The sequence below is a fragment of the Mauremys reevesii genome, linkage group 1, assembly GCF_016161935.1.
Source record: "Mauremys reevesii isolate NIE-2019 linkage group 1, ASM1616193v1, whole genome shotgun sequence".
In the NCBI taxonomy this organism is placed as follows: domain Eukaryota; kingdom Metazoa; phylum Chordata; order Testudines; family Geoemydidae; genus Mauremys; species Mauremys reevesii.
The window spans coordinates 352372654-352392339 of NC_052623.1; the positions used below are offsets into that span (position 1 = coordinate 352372654).

The window sequence follows — 19686 nt, forward strand, 5'->3', positions numbered from 1 at the left end:
CATCATGGTATATCAAGCTGGTTTTATGGCCTCATCATTGCAAAAGGGGGCTGGCTCCTCATCAACCCAACCCTAAATTGCTCATAATTCCCCCCCCCTCCCTCAGACCATAAAGATTCAATTGCCCCTTACTCCTAATGTCCTGGACATTGCCTCATTGCTGACTAGGCTCTTCCTGCTCCTTCTTCATTCACTCTTTGGTCTCCCTTCCTGCACATTTCTTACAACAAATCATTGGACAATGGCATGGTGGGACAAACAAATCACTGTGTCAAGAAGGGAAATTCTGTATTTGTTGTTTGCAGGAGTGGGGGAAACGGAATGAAGAGAGTTGAATTATGCAGGATCAGAATGAAGAGGAGCTGAGGCTCAGAGGTTGCTGGACTACAGGTTCTAAGTGCTCACTTGCCCTATTTAGGCAGGACTGATTCTAGTTTTTTCTGATTCTAAGGGGGGATTGACCTCAGGAGTCATTTACCCAATTTTGCTTTCGCCCTGGCTGCTCATTCCAGGGCATCTTTTTTTGCAAATGGGGCAGGCCAGGCAGGACAGGTAGGGCCCAAATTCTTATTACCATCTTATTAATTTTTATTGGTATCCCAATGCCAATTATGGTGGTACAATGGTAAAATGGTATGTGCAAAATAGCAATGCACTAGTGTCTGCTGTTGGCTGCCTCTTTCAGCGGGCATCTGTGTCTACATGCTGCAGTACCACAATCAAAAGCATATACACATCTAGCACGGCACAGCACATAAAATATGCCAAAGCAATTCTGGGATGCCGGGCTTGGGCTAAGCTGTTTTTGCGTTGGGATCCGCGCGAAGGAATGAGGAAGGAATGACTTTGCTTTCCCCGAGGAAGGAATGAATGGCGACATTTCTGCAAAGGCCACAGAATGATTTCTGCCCCAGCACAGAGAGGACTCAGAACCCAGAAATTGTTCACAAAGAAAGCCTAGACTCAATTAATTCCCTGCAAAAATGTAGCCTCACAGACTCCCACAGTGCCACAGAAATGTATCACTGCAGAGGCTGGCGAAGAAAAAGAAGAGAAAGAGGCTGAAAAGAATAGGATGGAACGAAAGACTACGGGCTGAAGAGGGCAGAGAGGGAAGTGGAGCGCGACTCTCTGTGCCAGCGACCGGCAGACAGCCGGGAGGGGAGGGGGCTGGGAGGCGAAGACAAGCAGGCGAGCGAAGGAATGCTTGGACTGTGTGAGACAACCACAGACGCCACAGAGGCGTGCTGAGGACATGAGGGGAGGGAGAGGACAGGGCCCCTGCCTTGTGGATGCAGGCAACCGCGGACCCAGCACCCCCCCCCCCCTCCCCCACACAAATAAGGAGGCTCCCAGGGGAGGCCCCCCCTGCTGGAATACTGTCACAGAGGGACAGCACAGTGCCTGCAACCCTCACACCACCACAGCACAGTCACCTTCACAGGGACTCTCCACTACCACAGTAGTCCCAATCCCACACACTCCACCACTCACAATAAAAAATAATAAAACCCTGTTAACTACTTTTTGTCCTGTTTTTTTGTTTTTCAACTGTGACGAATGGGGGCCGGGGGAAGTGTGGGGTGTAATTAATATGGGGGGGGGTGTAGTTTCCATATACAATTTTCGGGCAGCAGGAGCAGCACAGGTCACACACGGGGCAGGTAGGTGGTGCACAGTGGGTTCAGTTGGGGGTTCTGGGGAGGGTGGTGAGTGGTGGGGGAGAGTGTCAGGGGGTGTGGAGTGTGGGAGCTGTCAGGATCTGGCGGTTGTGGAGGTCCATACAGTGGAGCTGAGTCTGGACCGCTGAGGAATCCAGTCCAAGAATCTGTATCCAACCTCCATCATTTTATCCCAGATATCCGGTCACAGCCGCTGAAAGAAGCATCTGCCCTGCGGCACTGCACATTCCCAGAGCACCGACATGTCATTCCTTGAGTTTAGGCATCCATCCTCACATTGAGTACCCGCACACTTTACATCACCGCACCCCCACAGCACACAGCCTGTCCAGCCACAACACCTTACCCTTTGAGTAATGTATAAAGGAAACTTTTTTAATTTATAATGAATTTTTGTTTACGTTTACACGGAATGGAAGTATGGGTAAGTCAAGGGTAGAGGGTCAAGTAAAAGAGAACGAGTCAGGGGCATGGAGTAAAGAAACAGGGGCAGGGTAGCTAAAGACGCTAGAAACGTGAGCAGGTAGCTGGGTAACGTCACAGGTAAGCTGGTAGGTTGGCTGTTTGGGTGTCCCTGTCACTGGCGCACTCTTGGGCTAGCTGGATGAGCAGCAGGATATGCACAGGGCTGGGAGCAGGCATCTGCACATCCTAACAGTTATTTCATGGGGATGGCCAAATTCCCTGTCCCGGAGGAAACTACCTCCATGCACGCCTTCCCCAGCCCCACAATAATGCTTGCCCCACCACCCCGCGGAAGGCCCCAACGCCCCGCAGCACCCAGTTCCATGAGCCCACTGCGTCCCAAGCCAGCCCCATTGCAGCAGCGCCTATCCCAAGCAGCCCAAAGTGGAAGAGGATGAACGCATTGCAGGCCGCAGGCGTGAGGAGCGCGCCATTGGAGGGGCTGATGCAGGAAGGTGCAGTGGCCGCTGCAGCAGACGAGAGGCGCGCTTGGGACGAGAGGAGAGGAGGCAGGGAGGAGTGGAGGGAGGAGGGAGGAGAGGGCAGGATTGACAAAACCAGACAACACCCAGCCAACCCCCGAGGGCGTGAACCAGGCAGGGGGAGGGCAGGGGGAGTCAGCCAGCATTTCCAATTGGCCCCAGTGCCAGTGGACATCACCGCTCTCCCCAAAATTCAGCTCCAAAAATAAACAGTTGGCAGATTGAATCATGGAAAATCAATCCACAAATTAAGTTAGAGATTACATCAATATCAGAAGTCATAGTGCTCCAAAGTGTATAGTTATATACATACTAGGATTAGACCTCTGAAAATCCTGGCTGCCAATCCTGTGCACAGATTACCCACTCCAAATTGCCTAAACATGAGACTCCATTCTCAACACTTGTTTCATTTTATTTTCTAAAACTGCCCACACTGATAATAGTGAGCAACAGCAGTGAACATTATTACTGTTTTACAGGGCATCCTAGCACTGTGGTGGGATAGATCACAATGAGATTCTCTCAAAGGTAAGGGTATGACTTCAGTCAAAAGATACAAAGTGCAGCCTCTGGAGTGGCCCTTTTTATAACACTAACACAGCACACAGTGTCACAAGAACTACATGATTTTAACTAAACTGGATAGTAATGGGGCTGAGGCCGGGCACCAGAGCCTACTCCAGATGCCACTCAAGTCAATGGAAAGTTTCCTATCGACTTAAAAAAGGTACTGGACGACACCCTGGAGTCAGGAGATCTGGTTTCCACTCCTTTCTCTACTGCTAATCAGTATGCGGTACCAGGCATATCACCTTGCCTCTCCGTGTCAAAGTTTCCCATTCTGTAAACTGGGGGTGGCTCCTTACCAGGTGTGTTTTAATGCTTAATATTTGTAACACACTCAAGTACAATAGATGAAAGATGCTACATTCACCTCATTGAAACCTTGACTCTAGACCCATTTCTACCACAGTGTCTGTGATAAACTGGGAACTGATAGCAGCTAAGCAAATGGCTATTAGGGAATACTGATATCATTAATATTTCTCTCATCACCTAACGCCCCTACTCTACTTGCACTACATTGATGACATCATCATCATCTGGACCCATGGGAAGGAGGCCCTTGAGGAATTCCACCAGGATTTCAACAATTTCCACCCCACCATCAACCTCAGCCTGGACCAGTCCAACAAGAGATCCACTTCCTGGACACTACAGTGCAAATAAGGGATGGACACATAAACACCACCCTATACTGGAAACCTACTGACTGCTATACTTACCTACATGCCTCTAGCTTTCATCCAGACCACACCACTCGATCCATTGTCTACAGCCAAGCTCTAAGATACAACCACATTTTCTCCAATCCCTCAGACAGAGACAAACACCTACAGATCTCTATCAAGCATTCTTAAAACTACAATACCCACCTCCTGAAGTGAAGAAACAGATGGACAGAGCCAGAAGGGTACCCAGAAATCACCTACTACAGAACAGGCCCAACAAAGAAAGTAACAGAACGCCACTAGCCATCACCTATGGCCCCCAACTAAAACCTTTCCAGCACAACAAGGATCTACCACCTATCCTGAAGGACAATCCCTCACTCTCACAGACCTTGGAAGACAGGCCAGTCCTCGCTTACAGACAGCCCCCAGACCTGAAGCAAATACTCATCAGCAACTACACACCACACAACAAAAACACTAACCCAGGAACCAATCCCTGCAACAAACCCCGTTACCAACTCTGTCCACATATCTATTCAAGGAACACTATCATAGGACCTAACCACATCAGCCACACCATCAGGGGCTCGTTCACCTGCACATCAACCAATATGATATATGCCATCATGTGCCAGCAATGCCCTTCTGCCATGTACATCGGCCAAACCGGACAGTCTCTACTCAAAAGAATAAGTGGACACAAATCAGACATCAAGAATTATAACAAACAAAAACCAGTAGAACACATCAATCTCCCTCGACACTCAATAACAGACTTAAAAGTGGCAATTCTCCAACAAAAATTTTCAAAAACAGACTCCAACGAGAAACTGCAGAACTGGAATTAATTTGCAAACTGGACACCATTAAATTAGGCCTGAATAAAGACTGTGAGTGGATGGGTCACTATAAAAACTAATTTCCTTCTGCTGATACTCAGACCTTCTTGTCAACTGTTTGAATTGGGCCACCTTAATTGCATTGGCCTCATTAGCACTACAAAAGTGATTTTTCCCTCCCTTGGTATTCACCCTTCTTGTCAACTGTTGAGACTACACCACTTCCATCTTAATTTAATTGGTTTGTTAGCACTGACCTCCCACTTGGTAAGGCAACTCCCATCTTTTCACGTGCTTTATATTTATACCTGCCTACTGTATTTTCCACGCCATTCATCTGATGAAGTGGGTTTTAGCCCACGAAAGCATATGCCCAAATACATTTGTTTGTCTCTAAGGCGCTACAAGGACTCCTCATTGTTTTGCTGATACAGACTAGCACGGCTATCACTCTAAAACCTGTCATTAATATTTCTGGTATATTTTTTAAAAAATAGTTTTACATGAAACCTGCTAATTGTCACATAATTATATGCTCCTATCACTGTTATTCTTGTCCACTCCCCTCCATATATTTGTTGTATCTTATCTTAATTCAGATTGCAAGGTCTTTGGCACAGAGGCCATTTTCAATATGTGTTTGTATGGGGTTTGGCACAATGGTGCCTTAATCCTATCCGGGGCTCTTGGGCACTAGCAAAATACAAATAAATAATAATCCGGGTAATCATCATTTAGTACGAGCTACAATTATCCTTTTTTTCATCAAGGCAAAGACAAGACATAAAGTATCAGTCTTAAAGCATATTCTGTATATGTCTAATAAAACAATGCTAACACTTGATTTTGACCAAAAAAAAACAACCACAAACAAGCAGGAAAGAAAAATCAGCATCAGAACCTGAGAGCTACTTCTTAAACTAACATTTTATTTTCTTCCCCTGAACAGATATTCAATATAATTTAGAAAATTTGTAACCAGAGATCTTTTTCCTTTTATGACATTCTATGCAACTTAGAAACCAGGCTTCTTTTTACCGAATTTTTAGAGAAGATACATTCATCAATAGCAAGAACATACATAACACTCCAATCACAGTTAAGAAATAAGATGACAAATTTGAGAGTATTTAAGTGTTCTGACTAGATTTTTTCTCTATTTGTTTTATGTGTTTAATAAAGCATTTTAAAACGTTTAATGAACAATAAGCAAAACCAAGTCCATCAGTATCACTTGACTTGGAGACGACAGGGTTATTGTCAAATGTCAGGCAAAGAAAGAGTATCAAATAGGATAACTTAACAATTAAAATTTTCTAAAAACTGTCTTATTTTTACAAAGTGATAAGCAGGTACATTAACCTACAGAGTCATTTCTACAAAATGGTAACAAGTTTATCATAGTAGTTTGAAAACATCACCATGCTCTATTTCTCCCCCAATCCTCAGAAAGTATGGCCATACCTGCATCACCTCCAAGCAAGCCATGATCACCAGATGCTGATCGTCGCTGAAACTGTGGCCTTGCAGTGGATGAAGAAGGCTCCTTCATACGATCAATTACACTCTCAGACAGCTGGAAAAAACATAAAACCCAGCAAGATAAAAAAGGTCGCCAAACAAAACCACAGAATAAAAACCAAACATCTAAAAGTTTAATCAAAGATTTTGAAATAGCTTTGCAAAGGAATAGGTCTTCCACCCCCATGCCTTTCTTTCTTCCTCTCCAGACAGAGCCTGGAGGTATTTTTGAATATGGGCAGGGGGAACAAGGGCATTTGGGGCTTGCTATAGAACCAGGGTCGGCAACCTTTCAGAAGTGGTGTGCCGAGTCTTCATTTATTCACTCTAATTTAAGATTTTGCGTGCCGGTAATATATTTTAATGTTTTTAGAAGGTCTCTTTCTATAAATCTATAATATATAACTAACTAAACTATATATAACTAAACTATTGTTGTAGGTAAAGTAAATAAGATTTTTAAAATTAAATTAAAATGCAGAGCTCCCCGGACCCATGGCCAGGACCCAGGCAGTGTGAGTGCCATTGAAAATCAGCTTGCATGCCGTCTTTGGCACGCGTGCCATAGGTTGCCTACACTTGCTATAGAATATGAACAGAAAGCAGCAGGGTGGGGAGTAAATTGGTCTAGGGAAATACAATGAAAAATGGAAGCAGCATAGGAAATGTAATGTTCTGTACTGTTGACATATTGCTTACATTTTGTCCATCAGTTTCTCTTTTCTTAGTTATTTGGATCCTAATGAAGAATCATATTTTGTGTTTGCATAACACATAGCCCAAAGGAGCCTTGACTTGACTGGGGTCTCTAGATACTACCACAATACTAACAATAACAACAGCAAGTGTAATCATCAGCTAAATCCACTCTAACATCAGCATAAGCTCAGAATTCCCACATTTGTTAATAGTTTCAATGAATATGCATTGACGTGGGAACAAGAAATGAATGCACAGATTCAGGCCTAGTCTGTAATAAGCCTAGTTGACCCGAGGGAAATACTTGACAGTAATATTAGTAAAATGAGTAGAAATATGAAATATTTATAATGTTCCAATTTACAACTGTATCTTGTTCCGCCAATGCACCTTTTTGGAAAAAGTAGTAAAACATTATTATTTACTTTTTGGTCAGATTCTCCTGTGAAAAATAGGTTGCGGCTAATTAAAATCTAGTTTTAACTTTATCAAAATACAAAACCAATTACATAACTAATAAAACCCTGTCTAAAAATATTTTATTGGTACAAATTCTTAATTGAATCTCTCTGCTAAGTCTTTGATCAAATAAACTTGAAGGTTTAAAATTATTCCATCCTCCTTATTTGCAAGGCTTAGTCAACCTCAACCCAGGTCTGGTTCTGACCCTCTATCACAGGGGTCAGCAACCTTTCAGAAGTGGTGTGCCGAGCCTTCATTTATTCACTCTAATTTAAGGTTGTGTGTGCCAGTAATACATTTTAATGTTTTTAGACGGTCTCTTTCTAGAAGTCTATAATATATAACCGAACTATTGTTGGATGTAAAGTAAATAAGGATTTTAAAATGTTTAAGAAGCTCCCTTTAATATTAAATTCAAATGCAGAGCCCCCTGGATCGGTGGCCAGGACCTGGGCAGTGTGAGTGCCACTGAAAATCAGCTCGCGTGCCGCAGGTTGCCTACCTCTGCTCTATCATATGCTTAATTTTATTCATGTGAGCATTACCACTAACACTGGTGATATTCACTAGAGTAATAAGCATTTGCAGCACTGGGGCATAACAGACATAGCAAAAAACAAGATGATTCTAAAACTGCTTGATCGATAAAGATATAAATACAGTATGAACTGCATTTGTCCATGTCCTCCCTATATCACATCTGAACCCACATTAATTCCCAATACTTTAAAATCAAGTTTACTCTTCCAAATGTCCTATCCATTCCCCAGCACCAGTGCTGTCACGCTGACAGTAACAATGATGTAAGAGCTACTTTAAACCACACTGAGGTATTTAAAATACCATGAGTGCCTTAGGTGAAGAAGAAATACAAGGCTTTTCTGTACATTGAACTGCAGTGTCTGAGGGTACATCTACACTACCCACCGGATCGGCAGGTAGCGATCATTCTGTCGGGGATCAATTTATCGTGTGTAGAGTGTAGACACAATAAATCAATCCCTGATTGCTCTCCCACCGACTGCTGAACTCTAGCAGTGCGTGAGGCAGAAACAAAGTCGACGGGGGAGCCGCAGCCGTCAATCCAGCACTGTAAGGACGCAAAGTAAGTAATTTTAATTAGATCTAAGATACGTCGATTTCAGCTACTCTATTCTCGTAGCTGAAGTTGCGTATCTTAGATCGATCCCCCCACCCAGTGTAGACCTGGCCTGAGACTACCAGATAACCAGGAGAGGGAAAATACTCATGTAAAGCACCAGGTATCCCTGTTTGTTCTGGAGCATTCTTCCATGGAAATGGCAGGAAAGGGCAACCTGTTACCACCCAACAAGAACCCTACAGTGCCTTGTCTGGTAAAACTTTAATCTTCTGATGCAGGGAACAAGGCATTTCAAACCCTCTTAGTGTCACAGAAAAACCTATGTGTGAGTGTTGATCAGTGACAGAATGAAAGGAGAGACGGAGAAATAAATAGGACATGTGGAAGGGTGAGCGGAAAACAAGAGGAAGTCAAGGTAGAAAGTGCAGGCTCTTCCAGCTCAGCATCCCTCCTCTTCACGTCCTCCTATAAATTTTCCTTATAAATCCTGATGACGACAAGATCATAGCTCCCTATTCACGGGAATGTTTCACTGCCACATAAGAATGGCCACAATGGGTCAGACCAAAGGTCCATCCAGCCCAGTACCCTGTCTACCGACAGTGGCCAATGCCAGGTGCCCCAGAGGGAGTGAACCTAACAGGTAGTGATCAAGTGATCTCTCTCCTGCCATCCATCTCCACCCTCTGACAAACAGAGGCTAGGGACACCATTCCTTACCCAGCCTGGCTAATAGCCACTAATGGACTTAGCCACCATGAATTTATCTAGTTCTCACGCTCTTCTAAGCTTCCTACAACGCACCCGGCCTCCACAAGGATGCTGGGCCTCCTGCAAACACCCAGGTGGAGGGCAGAGAGGAGAGGAGGGGTCTCGGTGGCTGGGCCAGGGGCTAAGGAACAGGGGGCGACAAGAATGCAACAGGGCCAGGTGAGAAGTGGATGCAGCGGGGTAGGAGAAGACAGGGAGCGATGCAGTGGCGAGAACAGGGGTGCCGTGGGGGGGGGGGGCACAGAGACAGGAGGAGGAAGAGCGGGACGGGAGGAGGACAAGGGAGGGTCTATGGGGCAATGGTGGAAGACACCCAGGAGAACGGTGGGAAGCTGAGCGGGTCCCCGGCCTGGGGCAGAAGGGGAAATGTGGAGGGAGGAGGAAGCTGCCGGGGGTGGGGGCAGATGGACGAGGCGCTGGGCGCCCCCAGGGGCTCTGCCCCCGGGGCCCCGCGTCCCATGGGTGCCCGGCCCCTCTCTCACCCGCACGCCCTTCACCACCGTGATATTCTCGTTCTCATCCGCCTCGAAGGTGACGCGCCGAGCGCTGCTCCCGCCGCCACCCATCGCGGCTCAAGGCTGCTAGGCCACGGCCGGGGACAGCGCCAAGGAGACTCGCACACCCCTCTGCCAGCGCACCCCGCCACAACACCACCCACCATTGGCCGGCCGCCGGCTAAGCCCCGCCTCCCCGCGATAGAAGCCCCCTTCCCATTGGCTACTACGCGGTAACCATGGAAATCGCCCGGGAAGGCAATGGGTCCGGAAACTTTTTCCACCGAAAACTTCCAGCGGGCGGGCCCTACAAGTCCCAGAATGCACAGCGCCACGACTGCCCGGCGAAAAGGGTGAGAGAGACGCAGTGCAGGCTGGGTAGAGTAGTCCGCCAGGGTCCCCATTGAGCTAACCGGTCTCCCATTGCATGCTGGGAGCTATATATTTCTTGGAGTCTGGGAAATGTAGTTCTCTTGCGTCACCGGGGTCTCATTGGCCTGCGCCCGACCCTGGCAGGGTCCCACTGCCACTGGGTCTGAGGGAACCACAGGGGGCTCTGGGACCCTCACGGCCGTGGGACGCTCTGGGACATGACCCGTATGGTGGCTGTGGGGTCCCAGGGCCGGCCTCCCACTACAGGGCTCACAAGGACATGACCCCACTGTGGGGCCGCAGGGTCCCTCGGGGGCTGGCGCCTTCCTGAGGCAAAGGGCTCAGTGGGACGTGGCCCTGCGGGGGGCGGGGCTGGATGATCTCCAGGGCCTGTCCCCCAACCCCAGGGGGGATGGATGGGCACACAGGGAGGGTTGCCACACCCGGTCGAAAAGGGACCCTGGCGGCTCCGGTCAGCAACAGTGACGGGGCTGTTAAAAGTCCGGTTGGCAGGTTCCCTGCCTGGCTCCACCCGGCTCCCGGGAAGCAGCCAGCATGTCCCTCTGGCTCAGAGGTGGCCATGGGGGCTCCGTGCACTGCCCCCACCCCAAACACCGGCTCCGCAGCTCCCATTGGACAGGAACTGCAACCAATGGGAGCTGCGGGGGCGGCGCTTGCAGGCAGAGGCAGCACGCAGAGCCCCAGAATCAGAGGGACATGCTGGCTGCTTCCCGGCAGCCGTCTGAGGTAAGCGCTGCCCGGAGCCTGTACCCCTCACCCCCTCCAGCACCCCAACCCCCTGTGCTACCTCGAAACCTCCTCCTGCACTCAAACTCCTTCCCAGAGTCTGCACCCCAAACCCCCTCCCGTGCCTCAACCCCCTACCCAAGCCCAGAGCCCCCTCCCGCACCCTAAACCCCTAATTTCTAGCCCCACCCCAGAGCACACACCCCCATCTGGAGCCCTCACCCCTTCCCGCACCCCAACTCACTGCCTCAGCCCAAAGCCCCCTCCTGCACCCCAAACCCCTTCATTCCCAGCCCCATCCCAGAGCTTCAGCTTGGAGTGCAAGCTGGAGCCCTCACCCAGCTGGAGCCCTCACCCCATCCCACACCCCAACCCCCTGCTTCAGCCTGGTGAAAATGAGCAAGGGTGCAGGAGAGCAAGTAACAGAGGGAGGGGGGATGAAGTGAGCAGGGGCGGGGCCTCAGAGAACGGTGGGGTGGGGCAGGACAAGGGTGTTTGGTTTTCTGTGATTAGAAAGTTGGCAACCCTAGCACAGGTTGTCCTGAAACTGTCCTCTCCTCCTCACTCTGTTTCCCTGTGTGCATCCACTATGATGCCATGTTTAATTACATCACCGCACACTGTTTCTCAAATAGTCTATATATGTTTACCCAGAAAATTATGTTTTTGTAATATACACACGTAAATTCCTGAGAAATTTTAAACAAAATAAAAACCAAAATCCAGGGGCCCTGTCTATACAGTAAGATTCCAGGATAGTCAACGCTGTCTGTGTGTTGCTCTGAAACTTAAAATATCTATAGAGTCAATGTGTATCAATAAAACAGCTACAAACATGGCTGAGAGCTCTTTTTGTTCAGAATATCACCAGGTTCAATCACCACTGGGATTCGTGCTTTATTACGGTCCAGTTTTTTAAGTTTCCAGTCATTTTTGGCTTTTTTACACATTACAGATTACAGCCATACGGGTGCACAGGCTCTTGCATAGTACAACATAAAATTCTACCATTCTTATGACAGTCCTAGATGCATATTATATTATTTATTATTTGTATTACTACAGCACCTAGGAGCTCTAATCATGGGCTAGGCAGTGCCCAAATGCACAACAAAAAGACGGTCCCAGCACTAAAGAGCTTAAGTCTATAAAAGACAAGACAACAGGTGGATACAAACAGATGGGGGAAGTATAAGGAAACAATGTGACAATGTTGGTTAACATGCTATACAGTGGTATCATCTACACATGGTATATTGTCTTGTAGTATTGTTTACCTTACTTTATTTCAGTGGTTTTCTACCTTTCCCATACAGCACGCCCCTTAAAACATTTCAGGATCATGCCTCTTATAGCTTCAGGATCACTCCTGCCATCTAGCCATAAAGAAAGGGAGGTGGTCATTACTCCCTGGGCTTCTTTGCAGCTTTGCTGGAGTTCACAGCCTCCAGGTGGAGAACCCATGTTCTATTTTCACTGTCCTGATGGTCCAGTACCTTTATTGACATACACTTTTCATATGTGATCTTCTTTGTAAGAGACTCGTTTCAATAATAGAATCAGTAGCCAATAGTGTGCAATACCTTTTCTTTCCAGTCTGCAGCTTAACTTTCCTTTGGGCCAACTATATTAGGGATATTTATACTGGTATAATGCCCCCATGGTAGATTTGCTATACCAGTGTAAAACAGGTGGCTTTCCCTGATTTTAAACAGGAGAGAAGTGTATTTTGAAGTGGGAGTTGAAAGAAAAGATGGAGATTACATAGTATGTGGTATTGAGAATGACCTCAGGTTCCACCGTATTGTATTATAGGTGCCAGGAATATAAGGACAGTCATGAGGCAGGAAGCAAGCTGTATTGTACACATACCTGGTCTCCAGGAAAATATGCTCTTTTTACCTCGTTCTCCCACTATCCCTATTTGTTTGTTTCATCCACCCAGAGCCAAGATTTGGAGCAGAGACTCTTTTTACTGGATGTTTGTACACCATCCAGAACAATGAGACCCCAATCTTTTTACTGGGTCCTCTTAACACTACTGTAATACATATAATAATAACAACAGTGATTTGGGGGTATCTTACATATTTGTTGACCCTTTGGAGATCTACTTAAGTCAAATTCTGCCCTTCACAGACAGATTCATGAAAGGACCTCATATTTATACTGAAGCAGCACTGAGCCCCACCCCCTGCAGGAAATCTGTCTCGAAGTGTTTTCTTGATAACAATGGATTATTTCAACTTATGTCAACTGGGCCGTTTCATTTCTTTGAAGAGATGTAAACATCATGTTGCTTGCCTCAACAGAACTGCTCATATGTCCTTGATATATTTTCAGGCTATTTTTATTTGGATGTAAAGTGTCTGTCAGCCAACGTTTCAGCAATATCCGTCTTTCTTGGAGTTTAAGATATTGTTGAAGCATTGGCTGATAGCCACTTTACTATCAAATAAATATTGCTTGAAAATATATCAAGGACATATGAGCAGTTTTCTTGTGGTATGCAATGTGTTTTTCTGGATGTTAAACCAGTCTCTCTGAAGGGGCAATTAGCATGTTATACATTTAGCACCCTCGTAATTGTATACATTTTGGAAGGAGTGGATGGACTACATTATCTATATGTTATTTGAGCACCTGCTAACCAGATGTTTGTTTGACAATTTCTTTACCTCACCAGGAATGTCTTTTCATAGTCAAATTGTATTTATTCAGTCATCTGTGTAGCAATGATGGCAAATTTCCTCTTCCAAATCAGGATAACCTCCTCAAATATGTTTTCTCCTCTGTTTCAAGAGTTCTTTATGCTACATATCTTAAAAAACATTCATGATTTGGTGTATTAAAGGTTCTGGGTTGAAAAGTTCATTGTATTTCAACAAGAGCTATTCCTTACCAAGAATTTTTATGCTCTCAATCTTATTCTTTATTATTTGGGATCATTGAATGCAGTAGCATATAGTCATAGATTTCAGAAAGGCAAATTTTGAGTAATTAAGGACCAGAATGCCCTTCCTATGGAAAAATCCAGGGAGACAGGGAAGATGGAGGAAACTTAAACCTCAGAATTGCCTCAGATCATTCTGATGAGAGGGCAAGGTTCACCACTCGTGGAATGGGCAGGAGTGTGGTCCCCCAGAATCCAGGGATCCCCTAAGATAGGTGCAAGATAGTTATCTGCATGGAGGAAGGATTCCCCTCTGGGCTATACACAGTGGCGTAGCCAGGTTCTAAGTGTAGGGGGGAGCAAACATAAAAAAGGTGCCTCCCTTGGCTCCTCCTCTGGCCAGCCCCCTGGCTCCTCCTGTGTTCCCCCCCCAGATCAACCCCGGGGCCCAGCTCAGGACTCCTGTGGGCATCCCAGGGGTGCGGATACCCCCATTCCCCCGCGGTCCCAGGAGAGTCTCTCCTGGCCAGCGCACTCTGCAGGTGTCCCCCGCTGGGCTGTGCCACCCAGCCCCACCCATGAAATCCCATCCCCCCTGCCCCGGGCTCCAGGCTCCTGCTCTGTGCCAGGGCCCCCCATCCAGACAGCGCGGCCTGCGCCCCTGCCCTGCAGGCCCAGCCCCGGGGAGCCCCTCACCCGGACCTACCAGTGCAAGGCACCGGAGCCCCACCACTCACCTTCCGTTCTGCGCCGCCGCCTGTCCCCGGCCTGCTCCCGGCGCTCAGTGTGCTCCATGCGGGGCTCGCCAGCCAGGCGGCCTTAAAGGCACAGGGGCCCTTTCGCCTCCCCCTACCTCCCCCGGCCTGCCGCATTAGCAAGGGGCAGGGAGCCCTTGGCCGCTGAGCCCTGAGCCACTGCAGGAGGAGGCTGCGGCAATGTTGGGGCCGTGCTGAGCATGGGGCGCGATGGCCGAAAAGCCGGCTCCCTCGCTCCTCCGGCCGCACCTGCTGCCCACTTCCCATGGCTCCTCCAGCCATGCTGCCGCCAGCGCCGGCCCGGCAGGCATGGCTTTTTGAAAATGTGCTGAAGGGAAGCGTCTGCTTCCCCTGCACCCCGGTAGCTACGCTACTGTCTATACAACACATTTTGTGGGGCTTCCGGGGCCAGTGATGGACGAAGGAAGCTCTGTGAAAAAGGCTGCAGCATTTACAGACCAAGAATTATTCATAAAAAATGTTAGGCAAATAAACTCAAAAACTGTACCATGTCCACAGACAATCTGAAAACATATAAAAGGCTGTAGTTATTGAATAAATTATCCACTAGAGATGATTTCCTTAATCCTAGTAAGTAGAATACCCATTTTAAAGATGGGGAACTGATGTGTAATGAGGTGAAGTTATTTGCAGTAGGAGGGTGTGCTGGCTCAGGAGCTAACTAACTCCCCACCAGTTTATATGAATTGAGCTCTGATTGAAAGAGAGTTGGCAGAGGAGGCCAATTAACTGAGTGGAGATACAACTGAGGGGCTAACTGAGTAAAAGTATCCTCAGTATCTAGGACTATATAAGCAAACAGGAAGGTAGAGGTATGCAGAACTGGCATTTGCTGCACTCTTCCCCAGAAATAAGTAGGGAAGTTGGCTATTGATTATAAATATAATATCTAATAAGGCATGGTGGTGGCTGTGGTCAGTTACTGAGTCTGTAAAGTACTTTCAGGGGACCACTTTGTGATATTTGTCCAAGGTCACTCATCAAGTCAGTGGTAGACTGTAGTGAGGCAGCCTGGCTCCCAGCTGCACCCGAGAGGGACGAGCCAGAACAGCCGCCACAGTGGGCGGAGCCACCGCCACCAGTCCCCACCCCCCCGGAAGTCAAGAGGTGGGACAGGAAGTATAAAGGCCCGGCCCCAGCACTAAGTTGCTGCCCGGCGGCTGGACAGGACAGACGCTACGGACCGAGCTCCTGTTGGACCGAGCCTTCCCCGAGCCCGGTACCCTGAGGAGGATTGGCCGAGCCTTCCCCGAGCCCGGTACCTCGAGGAGCTGCCTGAGCGTTCCCTCGCCCCGCATCCTGAGGAGCAGCCCGACCTACCCAGCGCTCAACACCACAAGGAGCCCATGGTGTGGGACACGGTGGAGGATGCCAGAGATGAGCAGGTACCCATGGAGGGGGAGATGGGAAGTAGCCCGGGGGTAGCCGACCCCAGTCTGGCTACAGCAGACTGTGAGCCAATGTTGGTGTGTTGCGGTCAGGACCCCACTGACACAGCTGCAGACTAACTGCCGCTGTTAGGGCCCCGGGCTGGGACACAGTGGAGTGGGTGGGCCTGTGTCCCCCCTGCCACCCCACTCACGGGTGGCAGTCTCCCCCTCACACCAGCACTCAGGCATAGAAGCCTGGACTTACCGGTGTTTGCTCAGCTCCTGCCTGAGGACCTGAGCCCTTGAACTGTTGGTGTTTGCTCAGCTCCTGCCTGAGGACCTGAGCCCTTGAACTGCTGGTGTTTGCTCAGCTCCTGCCTGAGGACCTGAGCTCCTGAACTGCTGGGTGTGTTCGCTCAGCTCCTGCCTGAGGACCTGAGCTCCTGAACTGCTGGGTGTGTTCGCTCAGCTCCTGCCTGAGGACCTGAGCCTGTGAATTACTGTTTGTTGCTCCGTCCTGACCTAGGGCTTGGGGCTTAAGAGGCTTTTTGTGCTGCTCAGCCCTGCCTGAGGCCTGAGCCCGTGTGCTACTATTCACTGCCCCGTCCTGACCTAGGGCTTGGACTCTGGGGACCGAACTGCTTGCTAGCCTCGTGTAGTGAGGCGGCCTGGCTCCCAGCCGCTCCTGAGAGGGCCGAGCCCCGACACCGGACGCTTACATAGACCCAAGAATAGAACCCAAGTCTCCTGACTCCAAGGTTCCTTCTCCAGCTCTTAGATAGTCAGCTTTTTGGGACTGGGGGAAGGTACTAACACAGAACATTGTAACAAATACAGTCTTAACAATGAGCACAAACCCATAGGCTCCTACCAATTTCTGGTTGAACTGTACCCATTTTTGAGGTGCATCAGCAAAAAGTCAGTCTCAAATTTATAGACTTCCAATATATCAAGTGTATTTTAAATGGCTGTGTAGTAGTTTCATTAGCTTAATTATCACATTCCTATCTTGTGATGCTGTGTGTTAAGTTCCCATGCAGCACGCTTTTATAGTCAGATTAAGACATGCTGCCACTCTTCTGCCTTAGTTTGGGAATCATCCTTGACTGGATGTATTCCTTTGAGTTAGGATTAGTTCTCAAACCACAGAATATACAAATGATAGGTTATAAACTGAATCTGGAGAACGGTGAATGCCAGCATTGCCAGCCATTTACAAACAAATCCTAATGAGCCCACCACTTGTAACTTTAGCACCCTCATGGCCAAGATGGAGTCTGCTCTGCAGGCAGCTCCGGCCAAGAAAAGGTACGTGCAGAATGCAGCAGGGAAACTCCCTTCTATCCCAGAGACACAATTGATCCACACTCCTTGGAGTAAATACACATACACACACACTCACCCACACAGGATTAGTACAATTAATATAGGAAATTAAATATTTATTTACAGAGGGATGAATGGAGAAAAACGGGGGGAAGATAGGATGAGTGGTAAAACAGGGTTACATCCAACACAACCCCACAGGTCCAGTGGCACCACAATATGAAAGGCCAGACACCGAGCAATGTGTCTACGTTCAGGAGTTCTGGGCAAAGTTCCAGTCTGGCAGTAAAAACGATGACAAGTCCTTGTGGCACCTTATAGACTAACAAATTTATTTGGGCATAAGCTTTTGTGGGCTAGGACCCACTTCATCAGATGCATGCAGTGGAAAATACAGTAGCAGGTACATATACACAGTACATGAAAAGATGGGAGTTGCCTTACCAAGTGGGTGGTCAGTGCTAACAAGACAATTCAATTAACAGTAGAATACCAAGGGAGGAAAAATCACTTTTGTAGTGGTAATGAGGGTGGCCCATTTCAAACAGCTAACAAGAAGGTGTGAGTAACAGTAGGGAGAAATTAGTATGGGGAAATTAGTTTTTTGTAATGACCCATCCACTCCCAGTCTTTATTCAGGCCTAATTTGATGGTGTCCAGTTTGCAAATTAATTCCAGTTCTGCCCAAATTAATTCTGCTAATGCCAAAATAAATTTGTTAGTCTCTAAGGTGCCACAATTGTTTTTGCTGTTACAGACTAACGCAGCTACCACCCTGAAACCAGTCTGGCAGGGAGTCTTGGGGATTCCTGGTCATCTTTGGCACCAGTAAACTTTTGACAACAAACCCCTCCAGTGCTGCCTTCTTGCTGCTCTCTGCAAACCCACACAGAGCAACAATCTCCCCACTTAGCTAGCTACAGCCTCCCTCCTTATTCCCCATGAAAGGTCACAAGCCCCCAGGACTCACAACCCATGCAGCTCTGGGCAACAGTGATACTGGTCCAGCTCTGGTTTGTCCTTTTCAGGTGATTCCTCTTGGACACAGTGCTCCTCCTGGCTTCTGTCTTGAGGCGTCCCCAGTCAGCCACTCTGCACTCCCAGGTTTCGGGCAGGTTCTCCATTGCTTCCCTATGTGAGGGCCTGCTCACTGTAGCCCTCTTGTCTGGATGCTAACAGATTCTACACCTAAGCTGCCATTTGGATTGTACTCTTTGGAATGATTCCAGAGAGACTTTGTGCAAACCAGCAAACTCCCCATAAATGCAACAAATATGATCTAAGGACTTGCAATCATTTGTAACGTATATGATCTTTTAACCATTCAATAACTCTTCTTTTCTTTTATTAATAAACCTTTAGTTAGTTTACTAAGGATTGGCCGACGGCATGATATTTGAATAAGATCTAAAATATATATTGACCTGGGGATAAGTGTCTGATCCTTTGGGATTGATAGAACCTCATGTATAGTGAATTGGGTTTTCAATAACCTCTCATCATATAAGACCAATTTGTCTGGATGGTGAAACCAAGGGCTGGAATGCATAAAGGGGACTGAGTTTGACTTCTTGTTAACCAGTGTGGTGCTACAGAAGCTCTTTTGTTACTGGTTTGGTGAATCTAATTATAGAATAACTCACCAGTTTTTGGGGTGTGCCTGCCATGTTTCTTGCAGTCTGCCCTGAGTGCGACATCCTCAGTCCAATCTTGGCACCAGTCACAGTGGCTTCTGGATGCAGCACCAAACTGGAAAGGAGCATGCAAATGCAGATTTTTTCCCCTGAGAGATTGGGACTGGAGAGATGCCCAAACAAGAAAACTTTCTGTCTTGGGGGCAGGGCTGGTGCAACCATTTAGGCAACCTAGGCGGTCGCCTAGGGTGCTAAGATTTGGGGGGCAGCATTTTCTTTGGCAGCAACCGCGGCGGCTGGATCTTTGGCCGCCCTGGTCGCTGCTGGCATTTAGGCGGAAGGAGCTGGGGCAGGGGGGCGTGGGGAGGGCTGCCTGCAGCAAGTAAGGGGGGGCAGCACGCAGGGGAACTCCCCACCCCAGCTTTCCCCTGCCCTGCCTCCTCCCCGAGCACACCATGGCTGCTTCACTTCTCCCGTCTCCCAGGCTTGTGGTGCCTAAGCTGATTGGCGCTGCAAGCCTGGGAGGCGGGAGAAGTGAAGCATCGACGGCGTGCTTGGGGAGGAGGCGGAGCAGGGGTGAGCTGGGGCGGGAGGGGTGCCTCAGGGCAGAGGGTGGGGAGCTGCCACAGGGGGGCACTCAGGGTGGAGGGGGGGAGCTGCCGTGGGGCGGGGCACCTCAGGGCGGGGCTTGGGGACAGGACAGGGCACAAGGTGAAAGTTTCGCCTAGGGCACGAAACATCCTTGTCCCGGCCCTGTTTGATGGTGCTGGGGAGTACGTAAGGGGACACCCCCCATCCCACTGACAGCAAGGC

General features: G+C 48.2%; 1 protein-coding gene across 2 annotated transcripts in view; it reads right to left on the reverse strand.

Annotated features, from left to right (window-relative positions):
- The window catches only part of CHCHD3 (coiled-coil-helix-coiled-coil-helix domain containing 3), a 260383-nt gene extending 250467 nt beyond the window's left edge, over positions 1–9916 (reverse strand). For both annotated transcript variants that reach the window (XM_039519888.1, XM_039519887.1), the window contains exons 1-2: positions 9744–9916; positions 6171–6282 (exon numbers count right to left, since the gene is read on the reverse strand). In XM_039519888.1, coding sequence (XP_039375822.1) covers positions 6171–6282; positions 9744–9827 — 196 coding nt within the window. In that variant the 5' untranslated portion in view covers positions 9828–9916. The remainder of the gene's footprint in view (positions 1–6170; positions 6283–9743) is intronic.
- Positions 9917–19686: the final 9770 nt, after the last annotated feature.